At 36.6% G+C, this 26,209-nt stretch overlaps 1 protein-coding gene across 8 annotated transcripts in view; it reads right to left on the bottom strand.

Annotated features, from left to right (window-relative positions):
- Positions 1 to 26,209, bottom strand: part of LOC110456814 (zinc finger protein 362-like) — a 271,358-nt gene that overhangs the window by 118,638 nt on the left and 126,511 nt on the right. For 3 of the 8 annotated variants that reach the window (XM_021507778.1, XM_021507780.1, XM_021507781.1), the window contains one exon: positions 17,537 to 17,579. In XM_021507778.1, the coding sequence (XP_021363453.1) occupies positions 17,537 to 17,579 (43 nt within the window). The other 5 variants (XM_021507787.1, XM_021507788.1, XM_021507782.1 and 2 more) reach the window with 5 other exon arrangements.

The following is a 26,209-nucleotide window of genomic DNA, read 5'->3' as shown; positions in this document are numbered from 1 at the left end:
ACTATTTTTGTTGACCTTTGTCCATGGAAGGTCCCTGCAAAATTTCATTGAAATTGGTTCAGGGGTTTTGGAGAAGAAGTCGAAAATGTAAATTGTTTACGGACGCACGACGGACGACGGACGACGACGGACAAAAGGCAATCGCAATAGGTCACTTGAGACTTTGTCTCAGGTGACCTAACAAAACTTGTATTAAGGGACTACCAATGTTAATTAAGAGAGTACTTTGTGAACTTCCTGAGAGTAATCTTTCAATACAGGTTTGACTGTATGTTAAGAAGAATAGAAATGGAAAATAGAAACAAAACGGCAGTAAGTGACCTGTTCAGGTGGCGCAGTTGATGGCACATTTAGTCATCACAAGGACTGCCGGGAAATGCGTTCCCTGATTGGATGGGTAAGGTACAGGTCACTTAATGCTCGATCAGCGATTGGTTTTCTCCAGGTACTCTAGTTTCCTCCCACATTTTATGACATTCTGCACCATACCATCGAAGCCAACGACAGTGTTTAATATAACTTCAATTAGAGTATGATTAATCCTACTAAAATATGGTTCTATTAAGATGTTCATGATTCTGTCATCAGGCAAAAAGGAAACTGCAGTAAAAATGAGATATTGCAGATACAACCTTTGAAGTATTAAGTTTTTGTGGAAATCTTGTGACATTTTATATATACCGTATAACAATTAAATGGAAGACACCAAGTAGGTGACATTTCAGCATGAATTAACTGAAATCAATCATATCTATAAAAATCAAGATATTTTGATGCAAAAAAATATTTCCGTTTTTGACCTTTACGCTTCTAATACACCCAGACCACTCTCAGGAATCACGAAAGTAATCTCTTAACACAGGTTGTCACTTGATTTAGGTTCAATTCACAAAGAAATCACTACCATATGCATGTGGAAGACTTAAACTTTGGTCTGTCAACTCAGGTGGTCATTGAATGGAGGTGATCCTAGGAACAGGTCTGATTCAGTACTTTCAATTGAGAAATGTCCTTAATTTGTAACATCAATTTCAATTTTTTTTCTCTTCGGGACATTTCAATTTCAATTTGACACTTACAAAAATAACTGGAAAAATCATCCATGTGATATTTCATCATCGACACCAAGTTGTAATAGCTTTGTATTTATTATAGTCAAGGTATACCGTAATGTATGTAGTGCAGGTGTACTAGTGTCCGGATATGAGGCCAACGGCCACGGGTAGCGTAATAAAGGTAGTTTGAGCTCGAGGGTAACATAGTCATTCAAGTTTTGACGGTTCAACGATTCACTTCAAGAAATTATATTTCCTTTTGTCAAATCATAGAATTATGAGATTTCACTGTTTTCCTTGAGACAGGCACAAACTCCAGGGAAGATTCTGGAAAGGGAATTCCTAGCGTCTGACAGGATCCGGATTCAGGACCTAATAAAATGATTGACCATCGAAGGCCACTCCCACACATAGGTGTTGAGTTTATATGATAAATGCTTTATGCTCAATTGAATGTAGTGAATTAGAATCATAAGTGAGTTTGATGTTATAAAAAGGCAAAATTTGAATCAATATCTTTTTTTTTTACATGTTGTCAAGCTAACTTCACATAATAATACACAGCATAGTTTCAGATGTTTTCGTGTACAAGAACTGTTGTACAGAGGAGGAGACAATTAGCCAACCCTATTGTAGCCAGACAGTCCCTACACAGCTGACATCAATGATCAGGATACCACTACACCAGATGACAGCAGCTGATGTGGCTGTCAAACCTCGTCATCTAAAGTGGACTCTCCTCAACCATTCACCCAGGCAACTCTATTACTGTCCGTAGGGAGAGCACGGTGGAAGGTATATTAAAGGCAGACTACAGCTATAAATGTCCCTCTTATGTAACAGCTGGGAAAAAATAAACTCCAGACAGGTATGAAAATTATGTTAATTGAAAGCACCAGATCAAGAAGAATTCGGTTACATGATGACTGAAGAAGATCTCATGATACAAAAATTTTAGTAAACATAATGAAAAACATTGTAAATGTTCTTATAAAAGAAAACGAAAATTAATATTAAAATTCTAAATCCATGAATAGATTAACAGAAAATCTGGTCTCCAGCTACAAATTTTAGTCTCCTCTGTGTGTTTTACATTCGTCTTTAAATTACAGTTAACATTTGTTATTCTTCTGTACTTTGATAACAAATCCAAACTCAAGTAGAATATAATTTTCCAATAGCATGAAATGCTAGATTTAAAAAAAAAGTATCTTTTGGCCCCCGAGTTCAAATGTTGTTATAAAGCCACCATTAGGCCAGCCAGACTAAGGGAGATATATAAATACATACACGTACATTGTTTTAAGGGAAAGAAGTAAGGGGCAAAAGAAAAAACAGAGCAATAAGTAAAGAATCATTATGTAACAAGGCAAAGTATTGCAAGGCAATTCATAGTCCTCCACCGGTAATGTTTCTATATTTAACAAACAGTACACTTATGTCAGGATATACCTGACTGTTAGGAAAGTATCCCGATACATACTTCTTGCACTCCACCTTCCCAAGAAGTCCTTGTACACCAAATCTGGATATTCAAGGTGAAATAGTATAGATGATATGCTGCCCCAGACAAACTTTTTCAAAAGTTAAGGTCAAAGATCAAGTCATAGGTCACAGTGACCTATTTTTTGCAATATGCACTCTGCTATCCCAAGATGTCCTTGTACATCAAATCTGGTTACTCCAGTTGAAATAGTACAGAAGATATGCCTCAGACAAACTTTTACAAAAGTTACCAGGTCAAAGGTCAAAGCAAAGGTCACAGCGACGCTATAGTGACCCAAGTTGCAATAAATTGAGGGACATTGATTTTAATGACCAAACGGTCTTAAAGTGGCGATGAAATGAGGGGCATTGATTTTGATTTAATGATCAAACTGTCTGAAAGTGGCGATGAAATGAGGGACATTGATTTTAATGACCAAACTGTCTTAAAGTGGCGATGAAATGAGGGACATTGATTTTATTGACCAAACTGTCTTAAAGTGGCTATGAAATGAGGGACATTGATTTTAATGACCAAACTGTCTTAGAGTGGCGATGAAATGAGGGACATTGATTTTAATGACCAAACGGTCCTAAAGTGGCGATGAAATGAGGGGCATTGATTTTGATTTAATGATCAAACTGTCTTAAAGTGGCGATGAAATGAGGGACATTGATTTTAATGACCAAACTGTCTTAAAGTGGCGATGAAATGAGGGACATTGATTTTAATGACCAAACGGTCTTAAAGTGGCGATGAAATGAGGGACATTGATTTTGATTTAATGATCAAACTGTCTTAAAGTGGTGATGAAATAAGTGACATTGATTTCAATGACCAAACTATCTTAAAGTGGTGATATAATGAGTTACATTATAGCATGGATTAAGTTGCAGTGTTGTTTATTTTTTCCTGTGACTTATAAAGAACAATTGAACTATCTATGCTGTCATACACTGCTGTCAAATTCATCTGGTTTTTTTTAAATGTATGACCTTTGAACCTTTATTGTTCTACATAAATATGAACTCATTTTCATAAATAAGGCATATGGGGAATGTATTACTCAACATATTAACTTGCATCAGCACATTTCTTGTTATTCTCTTTTTAAATTAGTAATATTGCTAATATTTTAAGTAAAATATTTAGACTGGAAAATCCAAAAATTCCAACAGGTCATATTCACTCATTCACCCCTGAAAATTCATAATGAACTATTCCAACCTTTGAATTGGAAGAGTTAAAATGTGTCTTCAGGGGTGAATGAGTTAAAAGTAACACAGATTCATCTTACAACCATTTCAAGTTATCTGTCTTAATTAGGTCGTTGGTATACAATGACAGAAATAAATGCACATAGGCCTACCATGGTTGTTTATAAACATGATAGTGTCCTGAGCAACTCTCACCCATACATATAGTAAAGGCACACTTACACATTCACCAATTACTTTACAAGTCTAATGTGGAATTAATCCAACATTAAACATTCTCAAAATGTCGACATCACTGACATACTGTGAAATTATTTGCAAATATAAAAAAAAAATGTTTAATTACATGTCTGTGCTGGTTTGCAGCTGTTTTGAAATATTTCTATACATGATCCTCGGAAGGATGTGTGCATATCCGAAACTGTAACATGTTACACAAGCACACGTGTCTCAGTGTTACAGACTGAAACAGCAACACCCAGGAAACCATGTGTGCATGTGGCAATTAAGCATTCAACACAGGTGTTTGCTAAAGAACTCAAGTATGTCATTTCATATATGCAGTATCTGATTTCATAATAACCATGAATTTATGCAACCAGACAACTGTTGTAGACCCCTGTTACATATATACAGAGTGGCGGTAAGGCTTGCAACACACGAGTGTACACACACTTTTCTCGTCTGCAACTGCACATAAAAATCAACTGACATGCACACTGCTATTGGGGCACCTAAAGGGAAAATACACAAAAAAAACTCACAACCCCCTTTTTTTTCAAACCCTATACAATTATTTTATATCTTAACTCAAACTAAATGTTTTTTTACAGTTATCTGCTAATTTTTTAAGTGTACAAAAATGAAATGATGCATTTTTTTCTTCATTTCTTCTGGGTTTTTTTACAGACAGTGACCCCAGTTTGCCTCGTGTATTACTCATGACACGTTAATTTGGTTGAATTAAAAAAAGGAAAGGTAAAAACACTAGCATAAAACCATATTATCCTGAACAAACTGGAAAACAACTTGATTACATTTGTTTGTTTTCACTGGCATAGTGTCAGAAACTAGATGAGAGAATTATGATACAGACAAAAAAATGATACATACCAGATTTGAGCAGCATATAGTCTCCAAGGCTAGACCAGAGCTAAGATGCAAATAGTGTGAAACTAAAAGGTGAAGACTGTGTGATATCTGTCTCCGAAGTGACCGAGTGTTCCTGTGTATGACTCGGTTTGTACTCCCACCCATGGGTAATGTAGTGACCGCGCCCTTAGCTCGGTGGGGTGGGGAAGTCGCGTCTACACATGAATCGGCGTATATATCATATACACTGGTGCACTAGAGAAGCCCCGAGTTTTCAGACAGATTACATAACATGGCCCACATTTTTTTATCTCCCGTCAATGTAGAGGGTCAGACTAAATCAATCCCCGTTATATGCGCTCTCTCCCGTCTGATATTTGCTTTGTCATAAAGACCAAATTACAGCTAATTTTTTGTTTCATTGCCTGGAAATGCTCTCAACAGACGAGTTTATAGCGTCTGGTGATCTGCTGGTCTATCACTTGACTGTCCTTGGTCCCAGAGGGGCCAGCTCAAGACACAAAATATTAAGGCCCTCACTATAATAGCCCTCATGCTGTATTGACAGAAAATTCCTGTTACTGAATAAGTGTACTTGGCCTTGGTGGTCAATACTTTAAGGTCCATCTTACCTCTCCAGTTCATCCCTTGATGACATAAGTTCTATTTTTAACATCACTGTCCTTTGAATAGTCTAAGGGTTTTACATTGCCCTTTGAGAGAACCTTGTAAGATAGTGACTACGTTGCATTTAAAGTTCAATGGACTGTGTACACTACCATGGACAAAGTTAAGACATGGACTATTTTTTGTACTGGAATGGGCATCTTACCCTTCAACTTATAATAAACTGGGTTTTGTTTTTTTAAATTACTGATTACAGGTGTGCCTCTGTCAAATTTGTTTATACATTTACTCATAATGATTTAGACGAAAAACAAAATCATGTATAAAAAAAAAGTTACATATATGTAAAGTTCCAATGAGACGGTGCACACTTATTTTTTCACTTCTAACAAGTCTTGCTAAAATGCTCAGCATACATATGGGTTATGCTACAGGGGCTGTCATTCCGAGAAATTTGTTACTTTGTTTATATGTTTGACTTAAAACCAATCACCTTTGATCTTTGGCTATCAAAAAATAACCAGGAAAATACCTTAAATATAATTACAGATCTATAATGCAAGTTGATCAACAAACAGTCATGATCAGCTTTAATTAAGAAATCATTATGAAAACTTTAGATATTTCACTACAGAAGACCCTGTGATCTTGACCTTTGACATTAAGTAATACTGATTGATCTCCTTAGAAATCAATATGTTCAGAAATGTTTTCAGATATTTCAAATAAGTTTTGCCCTAATTCTCTTTTGATATTATAATTAAGAAATTAAGTAATATTTTTAACCAGTTAATTATTTCCTATCAATAAACCTACCTACAGGATGACATTTGATATTTTTTTTTTTTTAAAGATATTTTATTTATCGGGAAAATGAATTTCATTTAGGAAGAACAATGCCCATATTCATTAGGAATAGGAGTATTTTGATCCCTTATATGAAGACATGGAAAGCACTTGGGTAATCTTAACATTACATATCCATTAAGCATCCAAAAAACCTACTTAGACAGGTTCTAGTATTAATCATAAATTACAGCCAATGAAATTTTGATTAATTTCAAAAGCATGTAACTAGCACACATCCGTGATCATGAATCTTTTCCATATCCGACCATCAGACAGTGGGTTCAGTTCACAGCTTAGAGATAAGACCGCCTTATTGTATACCCCAAGGGTTTCTGTGAAACCTTAGTATTGTGTATATACCCCACAGGACTGTATTTACCCACTATTTGAAAGCTGTTAATAAGAATCAACCATTTTCATCAATGTAAGGGTTACAAAACAGCCATTTATGTATTGTCTCAAATTCCGATCTATGCACAGACATAAAAATGCATTAAAGCTTGATCTGAAACTCAACAGGATACCTAATATCATTTAACACAGAGGTTGGATTTCAACAAATCATGCCGATTTTGAACATGCACGAGTAATTAGAAATGACACAATTACATGTGAAGGTATAGATATGCATACACATAATTCATTTTTACAAAACCATGAAGTAATTAATATGAAGGGTAATGTCTCATAATGACATCTGTCAATACACTTGTTGTTATATCTGTATCTCTATCCATCATACAATCACTGCAACACAATCGTTTAAAACCTCAATATAATTTACTAATAGTAGGAAATCCTCCATACAATGCCAAGCAGTGAAACTTCCATATAATGCCAAGTAGTGAAACAATTCATACAATGCCAAGTAGTGAAACATTCAGACAATGTCAAGCAGTAAAACCTCCATACAATGCCAAGCAGTGAAACTTCCATATAATGCCAAGTAGTGAAACAATTCATACAATGCCAAGTAGTGAAACATTCAGACAATGCCAAGTAGTGAAACCTCCATATAATGCCAAGTAGTGAAACATTCAGACAATGCCAAGCAGTGAAACATCCATACAATGCCAAGTAGTGACACTTCCATATAACGCCAAGCAGTGAAACCTCCATACAATGCCAAGCAGTGAAACCTCCATATAATGCCAAGTAGTGAAACATTCAGACAATGTCAAGCAGTATAACCTCCATACAATGCCAAGCAGTGAAACATCCATACAATGCCAAGCAGTGAAACATCCATAAAATGCCAAGCAGTGAAACCTTCATACAATGCCAAGCAGTGAAACCTTCATATTATGCCAAGCAGTGAAACCTCCATACAATGCCAAGGAGTGAAACCTCCATACAATGCCAAGCAGTAAAACATCCATACAATGCCAAGTAGTGAAACTTCCATATAATGCCAAGTAGTGAAACCTCCATACAATGCCAAGAAGCAAAACATCCATACAATGCCAAGTAGTAAAACCTTCATACAATGTCAAGTAGTGAAACCTCCATACAATGCCAAGTAGTGACACTTCCATATAACGCCAAGCAGTGAAACCTCCATACAATGCCAAGGAGTGAAACCTCCATACAATGCCAAGTAGTGACACTTCCATATAACGCCAAGCAGTGAAACCTCCATACAATGCCAAGTACTGACACTTCCATATAATGCCAAGCAGTGACACATCCATACAATGCCAAGTAGTGACACTTCCATATAACGCCAAGCAGTGAAACCTCCATACAATGCCAAGTAGTGAAACTTCCATATAATGCCAAGCAGTGAAACATCCATACAATGCCAAGTAGTAAAACCTTCATACAATGTCAAGTAGTGAAACCTCCATACAATGCCAAGCAGAAAAACATCCATACAATGCCAAGTAGTAAAACCTTCATTCAATGCCAAGTAGTGAAACCTCCATACAATGCCAAGTAGTGACACTTCCATATAATGCCAAGCAGTGACACATCCATACAATGCCAAGTAGTGACACTTCCATATAACGCCAAGCAGTGAAACCTCCATACAATGCCAAGTAGTGACACTTCCATACAATGCCAAGTAGTGAAACCTCCATACAATGCCAAGCAGTAAAACATCCATACAATGCCAAGTAGTAAAACCTTCATACAATGCCAAGTAGTGAAACCTCCATACAATGCCAAGCAGTGAAACCTCCATACAATGCCAAGTAGAGAAACCTCCATACAATGCCAAGTAGAGAAACCTCCATACAATGCCAAGTAGAGAAACCTCCATACAATGCCAAGTAGTGACACTTCCATATAATGCCAAGTAGTGAAACCTCCATACAAGGCCAAGCAGTGAAACCTCCATACAATGCCAAGTACTGACACTTCCATATAATGCCAAGCAGTGAAACCTCCATACAATGCCAAGTAGTGAAACCTCCATACAATGCCAAATAGTGAAAAAAATCATAAAATGCCAAGCAGTGAAACAATTCATAAAATGCCAAGCAGTGAAACATTCATACAATGCCAAGCAGTGAAACCTCCATACAATGCCAAGCAGTGAAACCTTCATACAATGCCAAGCAGTGAAACCTTCATACAATGCCAAGCAGTGAAACTTCCATATAATGCCAGTGAAGTTCCATACAATCTGAAGTAGTGAAACTTCCATATAATGCCAAGTAATGAAACTTTCATACAATGACAGTAGCGAAACCCCCATTTAATGTCAAGCAGTGAAATCTCCATACAATGCTTGTATTGGCCGACATTTTTCTGTATTTGCCAACTTTTGGATATGTATTGCCTGTGGCCCATTTTCCTGTATTGTGACATTATCAAGCTAGTTAATTAATAAAATGCTTTGTTGGACCTAATTATAATGATTTATTGAAACTTCAATATAGTGTCAAAGTGGTTCTTATCAAAACGTGCAAAAAGTGTAGTAATATTCCTTTGCTCTTGTATTCTTTTAGCTTCAACAAGGACATCAACCTCTGCCGGCTCTAGTGAAATTAAAAATCAACCCCAACCTTTTCTAATCAAAAATGAAAATTCACAAGAAGAAGTAATTTGTTTTCTAATTGTTCTCTGGCATCGTTCTGCATTAGGTAGGTGGTAGGATATTTTTTGTCATTTTGTTAGAACACTGACCTGTTCGAGAAGGAATTCTTTAAGTCTCATGTATGCCATAATGGGTTCTGGGCATCCAGAAATACAATAAAACAACACATTCATTAATGCTTGGATTCAACCATTTATCAAAATTGGCTGTAAACCAGTACTGAGATCAGACAGAAAGTGATGGAAAAAAAAAAATACTTAATAAATTACATAACATACGATGTATACATATAACCATGTCTTGCAAATTAACAAAAAAAAAAGATAAATATAAATAAATACATCATGCCTTTTTCTTTGTTGCAAAATATCGCTAAATCAAAAATGAGAATTTTGTTGACTGACAAATGAATGGGACCCTTTTTCTGATTTTGATTTTACATTCCGTTTCTCATTTATCAGCAGAACATTTTTTTCAAAACCGCAAATCTTGAATTATTTCAATCTGCGACATAAACAAGACAGGCTAGTATGTATATTAGATCAGCCGTGCTTTTTTCAAATGAGCAGCGCTGCACAATTGTTTTTTTCTTTAGAGCAAATCGCCTCGTTGATTTTTTGTGCGTGACTATATTATATTCCTGCAGACGTACAGCAAACAGAAACCTACAGTGTTGCACGTTTTTGTGTATGAGCATAAGCATGTGTAATTAAATGCGCAGTTACAAAGTAGGCTGGAGGGAGAAGGGACTTGTACAGACTCAATCATGCTAGATAATTCTACACAACAAGGTCATGAGGAGGGGTCAGTTTAGGGTCAGTTATCCGAGATTCGAAGTGCATGTCTGCATAATTCGGTATGTGTGTGTGTGCATGTGTGCAGTGTCTATAAAAAACTTTTGTTCTACTGTGGGCATACACAAAGAGCAAAGTGAGGAGAAAATGGGCCAATACTTCCTATACCCACCGCATAGAAAAAAGTCAAGGCTCTCTTGAGCAGTACTGATGGCCATAATTTGATAAAAACTTTATCTTTAACAAATTTTTTCTATTTATCTTGAGCATTTCTTTTCTCTACAAAACAGAAGAGATCTGATGGAACGAATCTGAGGTTTTATCAGTTTCTATATTATAAACTCTTTACAAGTGTGATCAAGTCTATTTGATATTAAACGTGAATTCTCCCGAAATTCTTTTTATTTGAAAGTCATGAATTGCAAATTCTAATTACATGCATTCAATATCGTGATACATAATTAAAAATATTTGAAAGTATTTAATTTGTTATTAAATCCTTACAATTGCAATAAATGGTAGTAATAAGTTTTTATCAATAAAACAAAGATAGGCAAAAATGAAGAAAATATATATTTGCAGAATTACAAAAACATACAGTATGTTATATAACCTTGTTATACCGCCAATATCTGTTCGTAGTATTTTTGGGGCTATAAGGAAATTTTGGCAATATAGTACTGTGAAAAAAAAAATGAACAGATGACCTTAGGATATGTTGGGTGTATCAAAATGACAGCAAACTAATTATAAACATGGAGCATTATCTTGAGAGTTTACCGCATAAACGAAGGGCATTATATTGAGTTTACTGTATAAATTAAGGGCATTATATTGAGGTGTTATTGAATAAATGAGGGGCATTATATTGAGAATTTACTGGATAAACTAGGGGCATTATATTGAGTTTACTATATAAATTAGGGGCATCATATTGAGGTTTTTTTGGTATACATGAGTGGCATCATATTGAGGTTTTTCTGTATAAATAAGGGGCATTATATTGAGAGTTTACTGGATAAATGAGTGGCATTATATTAGGAGTTGTTACTGTTTAAATGAGTGGCATTATATTGAGTTTACTGTATACAAATGAGTGGCATTATATTGATGTTTTACTGTATAAATTAGGGGCACTATATTGAGGTTTCACTGTATAAGTAAGGGGCATTATATTGAGAGTTTACTGTTTAAATGAGTGGCATTATATTGAGTTTACTGTATACAAATGAGGGGCATTATATTGATGTTTTACTGTATAAATTAGGGGTACTATATTGATGTTTCACTGTATAAATAAGGGGCATTATATTGAGAGTTTACTGGATAAATGAGTGGCATTATATTAGGAGTTGTTACTGTTTGAATGAGTGGCATTATATTGAGTTTACTGTATACAAATGAGGGGCATTATATTGATGTTTTACTGTATAAATTAGGGGCACTATATTGAGGGTTCACTGTATAAATAAGGGGCATTATATTGAGAGTTTACTGGATAAATGAGTGGCATTCTATTAGGAGTTTACTGTATAAATGAGGTTTTCATCAAGGTTTTTACAATATGCTAAAAAAAAACACAGACAGTATGTATACAATAGCGCATCAGCAGCAGCAGCAACTGAGCTAAGAATTGCCATTTTGTGATAAAAAACACAATGCGCTCATCATCAACCCCCATGACCTTCGGAGGGCAAATTTTTGCCGGGAGAAAATGTCAGAAATAATTTTAACGTATTGGTACACACAGTAATGCAATCAATACACGTTTTTCTATAATCAAATATGCTGGAACCTACACACTGCCTGCTGCACAGCCGATTGGTTAAGGCATGTATCCCAATGCAATCAAACCCTCACTGATCACATTCCTTTGAATGACTATCAATTTGTTCGTTCAATTACGTTAAATGTTTTAACTGGGTCATGATGGCCTTCAAAAACTGCAACAATCTACAAATCAAATCTATGTGGGGGCAAAAAATGTTACGTAAATGATTTCGTATAATTTTTGTAAGACATTCTGTCTTCCATGAAGTTTTCAACCACACCCTGCCCATCCCAGTCAGATGCCTAATTGCAAAAGAAATTCTTTTTTTCTCTCTGTCAACTTTTTTTTTTATTAAAATTTTCTTTTTTCACTACAATATCCCCCTCAATCTGTATTTTCTCACTTAATATCTTTCCCTACAATAGGATTTTAATAGGATAAAGATTGAATGTCTAAAACAGGTAAAATCATATAAAGAGAATAGGATGTCCATATGTCACAGTATAGTGACCTAATTTTATTTAGCCTCTCGTGAACAGCAAAGGATTGACTTGGTGACACTGGTGTCGGAGGCCGCTGGGCTAGTGGTGCAGGTGTGTGACAATCTACAATCACTAGCCCTCCATCACTAGGTTGCAAGTTTGAGGCCTACATTGGGCAGTTGCAAGGTACTGGCCTGCAGGTTGGTGGTTTTTCTCTGGGTACTCTGGCTTAATTTCCTCCACCAACAAAACCTAGCCTGTCCTTAAATGACCAGAGCTGTTAAAAGGAGGTTAAACACCAACCAAACCAAACACTGGTGCTAACATTGGACCCAGTGTGATTGCTCACTGGAAGACTCGTGGATGAGGTCTTGGAAAGGTATGAGGATAAGTTTGTCACAGTGGTGAACCTATAGTCACTTGTTACCAACGCATCCAGGGACAATTTCCCTTCAAGCCCACAGGTAGAACACTAGACCAGCACTAAAGTTTTTGGTTTTACTCCTACACGAGACACTTGGAAAAATAACTTCCGTCATGCATTGATGATTGAGCCTCTCGATAGTGCTGTCCTATGATACATAAATGGCTAAAATGTCAAGAGCTCAATGGACACAATAGTTTTTTTTTGTAAATCAGGGATTAAATTCCTCTCAACAGCAAGTCATGTGAAGACTGGTGCCTATTCGATACACTACCGTAGAGTCTGAATAAGGCAGGAAAGAAAGAAAGAACAGATAAAAAAGATTGGGAAAGAAAAAGATCCAAGTTTTACAATGTTGGCAGCCGGTTAATTTTGGTCTGTTCCATGTCTTCTAGTGGTAAAGCATACAGAAAACACCCCCCGATTCTGCAGGGTTCCCTACATGTAGAAGGGTACAGCAGGTCTATTCTTGGTTTCTTTGACTCATTCACCCCTGAAGTTCCATAATGAACTTTTCCAAACTTTGAATAGGAAGAGTTCAAATGTGTCTTCAGGGGTAAATGGGTTAATGTCCCCTAAATAGAAGGCAGTAAAGAAATAACACCTGATTCTAAAGGACAGTGGTACAGAAGATGGCCGCAACGGGCTAACCATAGGCTCCTAGGGAGATACCGCTGAGGGAAAAACAGGTAGGACAGAGAAAAACAATGAAGCTCAGACCAAGATGTTGCAACGAATCAATTCTAAAGCAACCACAGCAAAGTGAAAGAGTAAAATCAGGCAAGAGAGAAAAGGAAAGATAGTTAAAATGGCAGCAGATCACTTTTTTGGTTTCTTTTGTGTAATAACAAAAGCACAGAATAAATCCTGTGGTTTTGCTCCAGTCCCATCTTTAGTTCTCTCTTATGATCATGCATCGGGATACATAATGATCCTTTACACTCGGGATTATATTGCATGACAGGATTCTGAAAATACTCTGCATGTTACCCAACCCTATTGTATAAGTAGCAACAAAATTTGTCAAAATGAAAGAGATTAGATTTCCTGAATTAATTGGGAAATTTGCAACTTTTCAGTGAAAACTCCAGTGTTCAAGATATACAGAGGTTCTACTTCATAGCCTGAAGTAGCATGATAAAAGGATCCTATTTTTTCTGCATTTCAATGCAGAGAATCATTAAATAGTTGCAGATACAAATGCTGAACTTTCTAATACATTTCTTACAATTTCATTTTAAGAATGATTTCTAATATCTTAATAAAATAACAAACAGACCATGACCATCTAACCTCTTGTCACATTTAGTACTGCTAATCAGACCATGTGACCGTGTCAAATTTAGGACTAGCCACCAGATCTTTTAAGTATCTGCCGACCTCTTGTCACATTAAGGACTACCTACCAGATCTTGTAGGTATCTGTCGACCTCTTGTCACATTTAGGACAGCCTACCAGATCTTGTAGGTATCTGTCGACCTCTTGTCACATTTGGGACAGCCTACCAGATCTTGTACAACCCGCCAACCTCCTGGCACATTTAGGACAACCTATCAGATCTTGTAGGAATCTGCCAACCTCATGGCACATTTAGGACAACCTACAAGATCTTGTACAACCTGCCAACCTCATGGCACATTTAGGACAACCTACAAGATCTTGTACAACCTGCCAACCTCATGGCACATTTAGGACAACCTACAAGATCTTGTACAACCTGCCAACCTCTGGTCAAATTTAGGACAACCTATCAGAGCTTGTAGGTATGTGCCAACCTCATGTCACATTTAGGACAACCGACCAGATCTTGTACAACCTGCCAACCTCATGTCACATTCAGGACAACCTATCAGATCTTGTAGGAATCTGCCAACCTCATGGCACATTTAGGACAACCTACAAGATCTTGTACAACCTGCCAACCTCATGTCACATTCAGGACAACCTATCAGATCTTGTAGGTATCTGTAGACCTCTTGTCACATTTAGGACAGCCTCCCAGATCTTGTACAACCTGCCAACCTCATGTCACATTCAGGACAACCTATCAGATCTTGTAGGAATCTGCCAACCTCATGGCACATTTAGGACAACCTACAAGATCTTGTACAACCTGCCAACCTCATGTCACATTTAGGACAACCGACCAGATCTTGTACAACCTGCCAACCTCTGGTCAAATTTAGGACAACCTATCAGAGCTTGTAGGTATGTGCCAACCTCATGTCACATTTAGGACAACCTATCAGGTCTTGTAGGTATCTGTCGACCTCTTGTCACATTGAGGACAGCCTACCAGATCTTGTACAACCTGCCAACCTCAGGTCACATTTAGGACAACCTATCAGGTCTTGTAGGTATCTGCCAACCTCATGTCACATTTAGAACAACCTACCAGATCTTGTACAACCGCCCAACCTCACGTAACATTTAGGACACCCTATCAGATCTTGTAGGTATCTGCCACCCTCATGTCACATTTAGGACAACCTACCAGATCTTGTAGGTATCTGCTGACCTCTTGTCACATTTAAGACTATCTACCAGATTATTTTTGAATTTTGTAGCAAAATGCAAAACATTTCAGTGTCAGGGATTCAATCCCATGAACCTTTTGATTTTAAAGCTGGGAGCTTATCTACTTTTGATCATGATTTTTTCTAATGCCGATACTATTCTGCAGCATTAATGGGAATCATTTTAATAAATGTTCTACCTTCTTAAAAGAGGCAGCTTAAAATTAAAAATCAGTCAAATATGAATAAAATATCTTCAATCTGAACTTTTATACATTCACAATAAAATTGAACTAGCTTGTATACAAAATATGTGATTTAAATTAATTTGCATCTATTTTCTTCGCCAGTATGATTATTGTAAGTATATGTTGAATAATTTAGATTTATTTCAGCATATCATTATTATTTTATAAATGAATAATAATTATAATAATAATAATAATTATACATCTAAATAGATTGTACTATCAAAAACGAATCTTTCAGGATGAAATAGACTCAGATTTCACATTCATACTGGGATATGGTATATTCAAGAACATCATTCACCATGTTTATTTTAAACCTCAATGTTTTAAAATATGACTGTGAAAATAAGTATTATATTACAAAAGTTTTATCAGAGTGTTGAAAACTATATAGGAAACTTTTGTGATGCCCGGATAAGCTGCGATAAGCACACAGCTTTATATCTCTGTATCAAATTTCTTCAAAACTTGAATTTTCCTGAACCTATATCATAAAACATCCCAACAAAATTTTGTTATATAAACATTTAAAATCCAACAGAATTTCTATTTACTGTAAAATTTACTGAAACTTTTTGTTTAAGGTATATGATATGTTAATGATCAATATGTTTCAATGCTACAATTGTAAACATTTTCCTGAACCTATATCATCAAACTTTTTGTTTAAGGTATATGATATGTTAATGATCAATATGTTTCAATGCTACAATTGTTAACATTTTCCTGAACCTATATCTTAAAACATCGATCCCAACAAAAATTTGTTAAATAAACATTTAAAATCCAACAGAATTTCTATTTACTGTAAAATTTACTGAAACTTTTTGTTTAAGGTATATGATATGTTAATGATCAATATGTTTCAATGCTACAATTTGTTGTATATTAATTTATGTAAATTATCCAGAACAGCAATATTCATAAATCCATTGTTTCAGCGAAAATTTTATGGATTTTCACAATATTAAAAATTTGCGATCTTCGTACCAGCTTCTTGAAGGTGTACATTCCTTATTAATATTCTGATATGCTTATTTAAAGTTAATTTGCATATCAATATTATACAAACGCCTTTTAAACAGTAAGTGGCTATACATCTATCAAATACTTGCCAACTTTAACTATTTTGGACGGAGAATCCCGTTAGTTGACCCTAATATTGAACCATTTCAATCAGTGAATTCAAATTTTATTAAACTATTGTTTAATTCTAAGATCTATAATGATTTCATCTGAAAGTACAACACAAAAGATGCCATTTCACAGGGGGTATATACACATGTTTTATAATGTTTTAATTTTTAGCATGTGGAATCTCCCCCATCGAAAGTTTTAAAAGTTGGCATGTATACTTTCATTATTCACCAACCACAAAATCTCCCAGATCATCCTACATGGTACATTTCAAGCGACAGTTTTAAAATCGCAATTACAAATACAGAAAAAATAAAATAAAATGAATAAAATTCTTTTAAAAATATCATATCAATTGATGGTTAAGATGCGAAAAATTGGAAAAACGTTGTATGGTAACAAAGTAAGCTCATTTTCAACTGTGAAGGATATACATGTACATCTAGATTTATATATCTCGTAAACAAAATGGTGGACAATCTGTTCGTCGTACCAGAAATGTTTATGTTGTAGTCGACCAATGACAAGACAGACAAATAGACCTACGTGTCGTCATTGAACAGGAGCAGTGCATACAAAATGGCGGCGTCCTTAATTTTTACGAAAATAAAATTTGAAAATTATTCCTATAAACAACCTGGAATTAATTGATAATACGAAAAAACCATCCCCTAATCTGGCTGCCACATGCCAAAGAGGGCGGTCCAATCTAGTAATATAAATAGTAGGTGAAATGATGCTTGAATTCAAAAACTGCAAGAAGAAAAAAATGGACGTAGTTTTTCACTTACCATTTGGTGCATTTTGTCCGGCCATTTCACCAGCAGGAGAGCCCTACAACCCAAACAAGGAACGTTTAATCATAAACTTCAGTAAAAAAAAATATATATTGTAAAATAATTTATACCTTAAAACTGATAAAGGTGGGAAAAAAATTACAACAAGCTAAGAGCGATCGATACCTTATCTGTATCGTGAGTGTATATAAGCGTTAGAAAGAAGTCGCCATTTTGTTTTTTTTTCTCTCCAAAAAACAACAAAACACCATCGTGAGGTTATAATGCTGAAGAGTGCCTATTAAACTGGCAGTGAAATTACTGGACAATTCAATGTGAGAGATTATAATTGGTAGGCAAGTTACATAAAGATCAACCAAAGTGTACAAGCTCCCCTGTATCAACAAATTACGTAACTTTTTACATGCACTCAACCTATCTTCAGCTCATCCAGATGCATAAATGTAAATAACACAAGAAGAATGATTATGGTATCAATCAAACAACGAAAGACCTGTAATTTCGTATTTAGTGTACTGTACCTTTCTATAATAGTGATACAAGAAGTCCATCACATACATGGCACAGTCAAAGCAGTGAAATCAATATGTGATACAAAAATTAAAACTCCAATCACCAACTTTGACATGGTTGGGCAATAATAAGTGTGTCGAGTTCATTATCCTAGGCAGGTAGACATCGGAGATGTTTATATACGTTATAACACTATACCATAGGCTGACATAAGAACGTAGAAAAAAACCAGAAATGATTATGTAAGAATGGAAAAGATTGTAGAGGCCACTGGTGATGCTATGACTGAGTAAGTCATTTGTGACCTAACGTTACTACATGTATCTACTAGATGAAAGCTTGTATTAAAATCATCTTCATCCAGGCAGTCAGTGACCAACTAACTTACATTACCTAAACATGTAGCTATATAACACAACATTCCAGACAGAACACTACTCTGGATTGAAATGTTACCTATTAATAAACGATCGTGATAAAAACGAGCGCTACAAGATTCCAGCTAAGACATAACTCTGCCATTAATATTGATTCAACTGATACTCAAATTAAGCTTGATTTTTACCCTACAAAAACACACAGTAATGAAACTCAAGCGAGGTGAAAGTACATGATGCTGTCAACTGCTGGCCCCCGTGTCGGACCCCCGTCGAATGTGCACCACGCTGCTATGGAAGTGTTATGTGTGTCGTGAGGGGTCTATACACCTCCACGGAGGCAGTGTCGCTGCACAATACTGCAGACGATTTAGAATTGACATGTGTGCATATGCATGCTTTACAAGTTTGCATGCCGGCCAAACTAGCTCAGTTCAGTAGCTTCCTAGCTAGCACTGAGAAGAAGGTATAGGTCATTCACCCCTGCCAGTTTAACTATTTGCACTTCCTTGATACTGCACTGGACCAAGTGTGAGGTGAATGCATGATGGTCAATTAAAAAAACAATCATTGTTTTATCTGTTAATGTTTCCATCAATATGCTGGTGGCATCAGGGCTATTTTGAGGAAACTTTATGCCAGAGAATGGGTGGAGATGTCGACACGCTGAATCATATGCGTATATCTATGTCAGACATATCGTATGCAGTCGTGGTTCACCAAATGCGTATCAGACCCAGTTATTGGAAAAACAGACAGGATTAAATCAGCAGGCAAATGGACAGGAAGATAGAAAAATATATATCAGACTGAAGTAGTCACCCAAACTGATAAATAGAGGAATAGACCAAAAGGAAACACAGACAGACTGAGATAGACAGAGGGAAAAAGACACCCAAACTGATAAATAGAGGAAAATAGACCAAAAGGGAAACACAGACAGACTGAAGTAGATACACAAACTGATAAATAGAGGAAAATAGACCAAAAGGGAAACACAGAAAGACTGAGATAGACAGAGGGAAGTAGACACCCAAACTGATAAATAGAGGAAAACAGACCAAAAGGGAAACACAGACAGACTGAGATAGACAGAGGGAAGTAGACATGAGATCACATAGACTGACAGTGATAGACAGAGGGAATTTTAAGTAAGACATCAGGACACAGACAGACTGTGATAGACAGATGGAAGTAGACATGAGAACAGAAAGAAAGACTGTGATAGACTGAGGGAAGTAAGACATGAGAACAAAAAGACAGACTTTGATAGACAGATGGAAGTAGACATGAGAACAGAAAGAAATACTGTGATAGACTGAGGGAAGTAAGACATGAGAACAAAAACACAGACAGTGATAGACAGATGGAAGTAGACATGAGAACAGAAAGAAAGACTGTGATAGACTGAGGGAAGTAGACATGACAACAAAAAGACAGACAGTGATAGACAGATGAAAGTAGACATGAGAACAAAAAGACAGACTGTGATAGACAGAGGGAAGTAGACACGAGAACAGAAAGACGGATAGTGATAGACAGATGGAAGTAGACATGAGGACACAGACAGACAGTGATAGATAGAGGGAAGTAGACATGAGGACATAGACAGACAGTGATAGACAGATGAAAGTAGACATGTGAACAGAAAGAAAGACTGTGATAGACTGAGGGAAGTAAGACATGAGAACAAAAAGACAGACTTTGATAGACAGATGGAAGTAGACATGAGAACAGAAAGAAAGACTGTGATAGACAGATGGAAGTAGACATGAGAACACATAGACAGACAGTGGTAGACAGATGGAAATAGACATGAGAACAGAAAGAAAGACTGTGATAGACTGAGGGAAGTAGACACGAGAACAGAAAGACAGATAGTGATAGACAGATGGAAGTAGACATGAGGACATAGACAGACAGCGATACACAGATGAAAGTAGACATGAGGACATAGACAGACAGTGATAGACAGATGAAAGTAGACATGAGGACAGAAAGAAAGACTGTGATAAACAGAGGGAAGTAGACATGAGAACAAAAAGACAGACAGTGATAGACAGATGGAAATAGACATGAGAACAAAAAGACAGACTGTGATAGACAGAGGGAAGTAGACACGAGAACAGAAAGATGGATAGTGATAGACAGATGGAAGTAGACATGAGGACACAGACAGACAGTGATAGACAGAGGGAAGTAGACATGAGAACAGAAAGAAAGACTGTGATAGACAGAGGGAAGTAGACATGAGAACAAAAAGACAGACTGTGATAGACAGAGGGAAGTAGACATGAGGACACAGACAGACAGTGATAGACAGATGGAAGTACACATGAGAACACATAGACAGACAGTGGTAGACAGAGGTAAGTAATACATGAGAACAAAAAGACAGACTGTGATAGACAGCTGGAAGTAGACATGAGAACAGAAAGAAAGACTGTGATAGACTGAGGGAAGTAGACATGAGAACAGAAAGACAGACTGTGATAGACAGATGGAAGTAGACATGATAACAGAAAGAAAGACTGATAGACTGAGGGAAGTAAGACATGAGAACAAAAAGACATACTGTGATAGACAGATGGAAGTACACATGAGAACACATAGACAGACAGTGGTAGACAGATGGAAATAGACATGAGAACAGAAAGAAAGACTGTGATAGACTGAGGGAAGTAAGACATGAGAACAAAGATCAGACTGTGATAGACTAAAGAAAGACTGTGATAGACAGAGGGAAGTAGACATGAGAACAAAAAGACAGACTGTGATAGACAGCTGGAAGTAGACATGAGAACAGAAAGAAAGACTGTGATAGACTGAGGGAAGGAAGACATGAGAACAAAGATCAGACTGTGATAGACTGAGGGCGGTAAGACATCAGGACACAGACATACTGTGATAGACTGAGGGAAGTACACATGAGAACTCATAGACAGACAGTGGTAGACAGATGGAAGTACACACGAGGACAGAAAGAAAGACTGTGATAGACTGAGGGAATAGACAGATGGAAGTAGACATGAGAACAGAAAGAAAGACTGTGATAGACTGAGGGAAGTAAGACATCAGGACACAGACATACTGTGATAGACAGATAGAAGTACACATGAGAACACATAGACAGACAGTGGTAGACAGATGGAAGGACACATGAGGACAGAAAGAAAGACTGTGATAGACTGAGGGAAGTAAGACATCAGGACACAGACATACTGTGATAGACAGATAGGATAGACAGATGGAAGTAGACATGAGAACAGAAAGAAAGACTGTGATAGACTGAGGGAAGGAAGACATGAGAACAAAGATCAGACTGTGATAGACTAAAGAAAGACTGTGATAGACAGAGGGAAGTAGACATGAGAACAGAAAGACAGACTGTGATAGACAGATGGAAGTAGACATGATAACAGAAAGAAAGACTGATAGACTGAGGGAAGTAAGACATGAGAACAAAGATCAGACTGTGATAGACTGAGGGAAGGAAGACATCAGGACACAGACATACTGTGATAGACTGAGGGAAGTACACATGAGAACACATAGACAGACAGTGGTAGACAGAGGTAAGTAATACATGAGAACAAAAAGACAGACTGTGATAGACAGCTGGAAGTAGACATGAGAACAGAAAGAAAGACTGTGATAGACTGAGGGAAGTAAGACATGAGAACAAAGATCAGACTGTGATAGACTGAGGGAAGGAAGACATCAGGACACAGACATACTGTGATAGACAGATAGAAGTACACATGAGAACACATAGAAGTAGACATGAGAACAAAAAGACAGACTGTGATAGACAGAGGGAAGTAGACATGAGAACAAAAAGACAGACTGTGATAGACAGCTGGAAGTAGACATGAGAACAGAAAGAAAGACTGTGATATACAGATGGAAGGAGACGTGAGAACACATAGACAGACAGTGGTAGACAGATGGAAATAGACATGAGAACAGAAAGAAAGACTGTGATAGACTGAGGGAAGTAAGACATCAGGACACAGACATACTGTGATAGACAGATGGAAGTACACACGAGAACACATAGACAGACAGTGGTAGACAGATTGAAGTACACATGAGAACACAAAGACAGACAGTGGTAGACAGATGGAAGTAAGACACCAGGACACAGATATATACAGTGAAAGACATGGAAGTACACATGAGAACACAAAGACAGACAATGGTAGACAGATGGAAGTACATATGAGAACGCAAAGACAGACAGGACAGTGGTAGACAGATGGAAGTACACATGAGAACACAAAGACAGACAGTGGAATAAAACCTTGTGATGATTGTCATAAAATATTATCATCAACTCTGAACACAATGCAAATAGCTATACAAATATCCATCAACTTTTATGGAATTTTTGTCCACTGTTTGAGTCTGTACTTTAGATGTAAATGCGTTTTTCTATCGAGGGACAAGAAAGAACCCTATCTCTCCCATTTTCATCTGAACGATATGGTTTAATTGTGAGAAATTTATTGTTTGTGAGGTGTGATTGAATTCTACTGGAACCACTGGTGAAGGTCTGGCATATTATGTTACATAGTAGGACCCTAAAACCATGCTTAAGTTCTGCTTTAACACTCCTAAAATTTATCTAAATACACAACAGAGGTTTTATGGTATTAATACAAACTGGTCTTAGCAATCTGTTTCATCTAATTCATTCAATTTGATATAATCTGGAAAAAAAATTGAAATGTTATATTAAAATAACAAAGTCAAATGGAAGGCACTGGTATCTGGCTAGATATAATTTCAATGCTTCCTGCATCCACGAAAGTGAACTTGACAGAGATAAATTTCACTGCCAATACTAATATTGTGTCTAATCATTTGCAAAATTATTGATTTATTATAGCGTGAGAAATTTCACTGTAATCGTCATTGTATTATCATTTCAACAAGATGGTTTTAAATCAAATTTCTTGATATTTTCTATATTGATTATTATTTGTTGTTTACATAACAATACTCAGGTTCATTGACTCATGCATTCACCCCTGAAGACATATTTGAACTCTTAAAGGTTTGAATAGTTCATTATGAAATTTCAGGAGTGAATGAGTGAAAGGGACATAGAGGTCAAAAGGTCATATAAATCACTTTTCAGGTGGGGTTTTTCAAGATTTACCATGTGACTGACCCCTTTGGCTTTGAAAGAGGGCCATGGTTCTACAGAAGGTGTCATTTGATAAAGTGGTATTGTAGTCCCAGTTTATCCTCTTCTCTATGAACAGTGAAAATGAAAAAAACAAATGGGACTAAAAAGGCAAAGTATACAACTGTATAAAATAAAACACTGACAAAGAAGATGGATACAAAATTTTATAACACTAAAATATTATCAGCAGTTACCCAGATACAATTGTACAGTTCAACCATTTATTACTGTAACAGGGACTGTTTTAAATGTCCTCCAAACCATCCAAACCAACACAAAAGACGATGTTTAAATATACCAAATCTAACTCTAATGACCACTAATTTTCAAAACAGAGGCCAACTCAGCCATCTTGATTCCCAAAACTTGAAATCCAGTTGTTTGACAGGAAGGTGTACCCCCATGTATCACTCTGTCATAGTATAAACATAGACTGCCTGACAGAACTTGATGTATCATAAAATTATGTGTCTCAGCAAATCAGAAATGCCAGTGGCCATCTTGGGTCCTGAAACTTAAATGTTGCTGAATTGATTTTTAGATTACTCTGTATTCAAAATAGATACATAAGAACTGAAGTTATCAGTAATTGTCGAAGCCAATTAGTGGCCATGGCTGTCGTCTTGAATAATGAAATTTAAAAGTTGGTCTTCATTTGACATAAAGATATAGCCCAATGTATCACTCCCACACACTATGAACAGAAATAAGGTGCAACAGAACAGCAGAGTTAAGTCTGGTTATCTCAGTCAATCAGAGGCCACAGTGATGAGAATCCAGTAATATCCTAATTTTGGATCTATGGATCATTTTGAGGAATGTCGGCCTTAATTCACAAGTAACATTCCAATAGGATATAGTTTGAACGTGTTACAATCTGTGATCCCTTATAGACCCATCTCATAGCCCTCTGAAGGGTCAGCCTCTTTTTGAATATAGATCCTGATCCTCGTCACCCAAGGATCATCTCCTGAAAGCTTGATCTAACTCCACTATTAAATTACAGACTTTTAAATCACAGATGAGATGCTATGAGAAAGTTGTGCACCCCTGGATAGGTCAGCCCCATATAGTCTCAAGTGTAAATTCTTAATTTTTTCACTTGTGGATTGCTTTGAAATATTGGTCAAAATCCAAGCAATAAGAGAGAAGGTCTTCAAATTTTTTTTCACATATTTTTCCCTGTCTGACCCCTCGTGACCCCACCCTTCAGCCCCCTGGTGGACCAGTCCCTTCTTTAATATAAATTCTTAGTTTTATCACATATGGATTGTTTTGAAATGTTTGTCAAAATCCAAGCAAGTCTCAAAGGAGATGGTCTTTAAAGTTTTTTCACAGATTCTCACTCTCTGATCCCTCGTAGCCCCACCCTTCAGCCCCCTGGTGGGTCAATCCCTTCTGGAGTACATATTTTGATCCTCATCATCTAAGGATTATTCATGAAATGCTGGTCCATCAACAACTTTCATAGATGTTGACAAAGGGACCAGTCTGTCTTGAAATGTTTCAACATGTTTAAAACGTACATTGTTTGTGTATGAAGTAAAACTTTGATATTACATATTTCCAAACTAATGAATTTTATCAATGATTTCATAGATATTGTTCAAAAGTTTGCAGTAAGTGACCATCATTTATGGTCACATTTCTCAGCCCCCTTATATTAGGAGTCAGCACAATTAAAGTATTATAAGGGTCCGACTCCCACCTCAGGTTGATCATTACTAGCTATATATATATAAGTTTCCTCAAAATTTGACAGACTTTCTTATGTAAAGTTGAAAATATGGATATTTACAAAAATATAGATATTTACAAAAATATGAATATTGATAGACGACAAATATCTGATGATGACGGATAATATCAATCACACTAGTTGCTCAAGTGTCTCAGGTGATATGAAAAATAAATCATTATATCTTCTGTATCTTTATTATTTAGAAGATGTGTTTGACAAACACCCTATAGCCTATAGAACACTTGGTGGCTTAGTAACTACTGTCTGTATAATCCAGCAGGGATTGTCTCCCCTGGCATGGCTAAGTATGCATGATTTTTGAGTTTTGAGAAGCTGAGGAAGGGAGCTGGAAATGGGCTGAGAAAGGGGGTGGACTTGGTTTAAGTTGTAGAAATGGAATAGGAAGGTTAATGGGAGAATAGGGAGGGTAATGGGAGAGAAGGGAGTGAAACAACACTGTCAGAGGAAAATAAAAGTAATTGACTGTTTGAAGACGGTGTAATCAGGGGTTACAAGGGATGGGGTGGTCAGATATTTGTATATACAATAGAGGGGGAGGGGTGGTCAGATATTTGTATATACAATGGAGGAGGAGGGGTGATCAGATATTTGTTTATACAATTGAGGGGGAGGGGTGGTCAGATATTTGTATACACAATGGGGAGGAGGGGTGGTCAGATATTTGTATATACAATAGAGGGGGAGGGGTGGTCAGATATTTGTATATACAATGGAGGAGGAGGGGTGATCAGATATTTGTTTATACAATTGAGGGGGAGGGGTGGTCAGATATTTGTATACACAATGGGGAGGAGGGGTGGTCAGATATTTGTATATACAAT

This window comes from Mizuhopecten yessoensis, unplaced genomic scaffold (assembly GCF_002113885.1).
Source record: "Mizuhopecten yessoensis strain PY_sf001 unplaced genomic scaffold, ASM211388v2 scaffold8853, whole genome shotgun sequence".
NCBI classification, from domain to species: Eukaryota; Metazoa; Mollusca; class Bivalvia; order Pectinida; family Pectinidae; genus Mizuhopecten; species Mizuhopecten yessoensis.
Note: the sequence above shows the minus strand (reverse complement) of the source record. Positions and strands in the feature narration are given on the sequence as shown.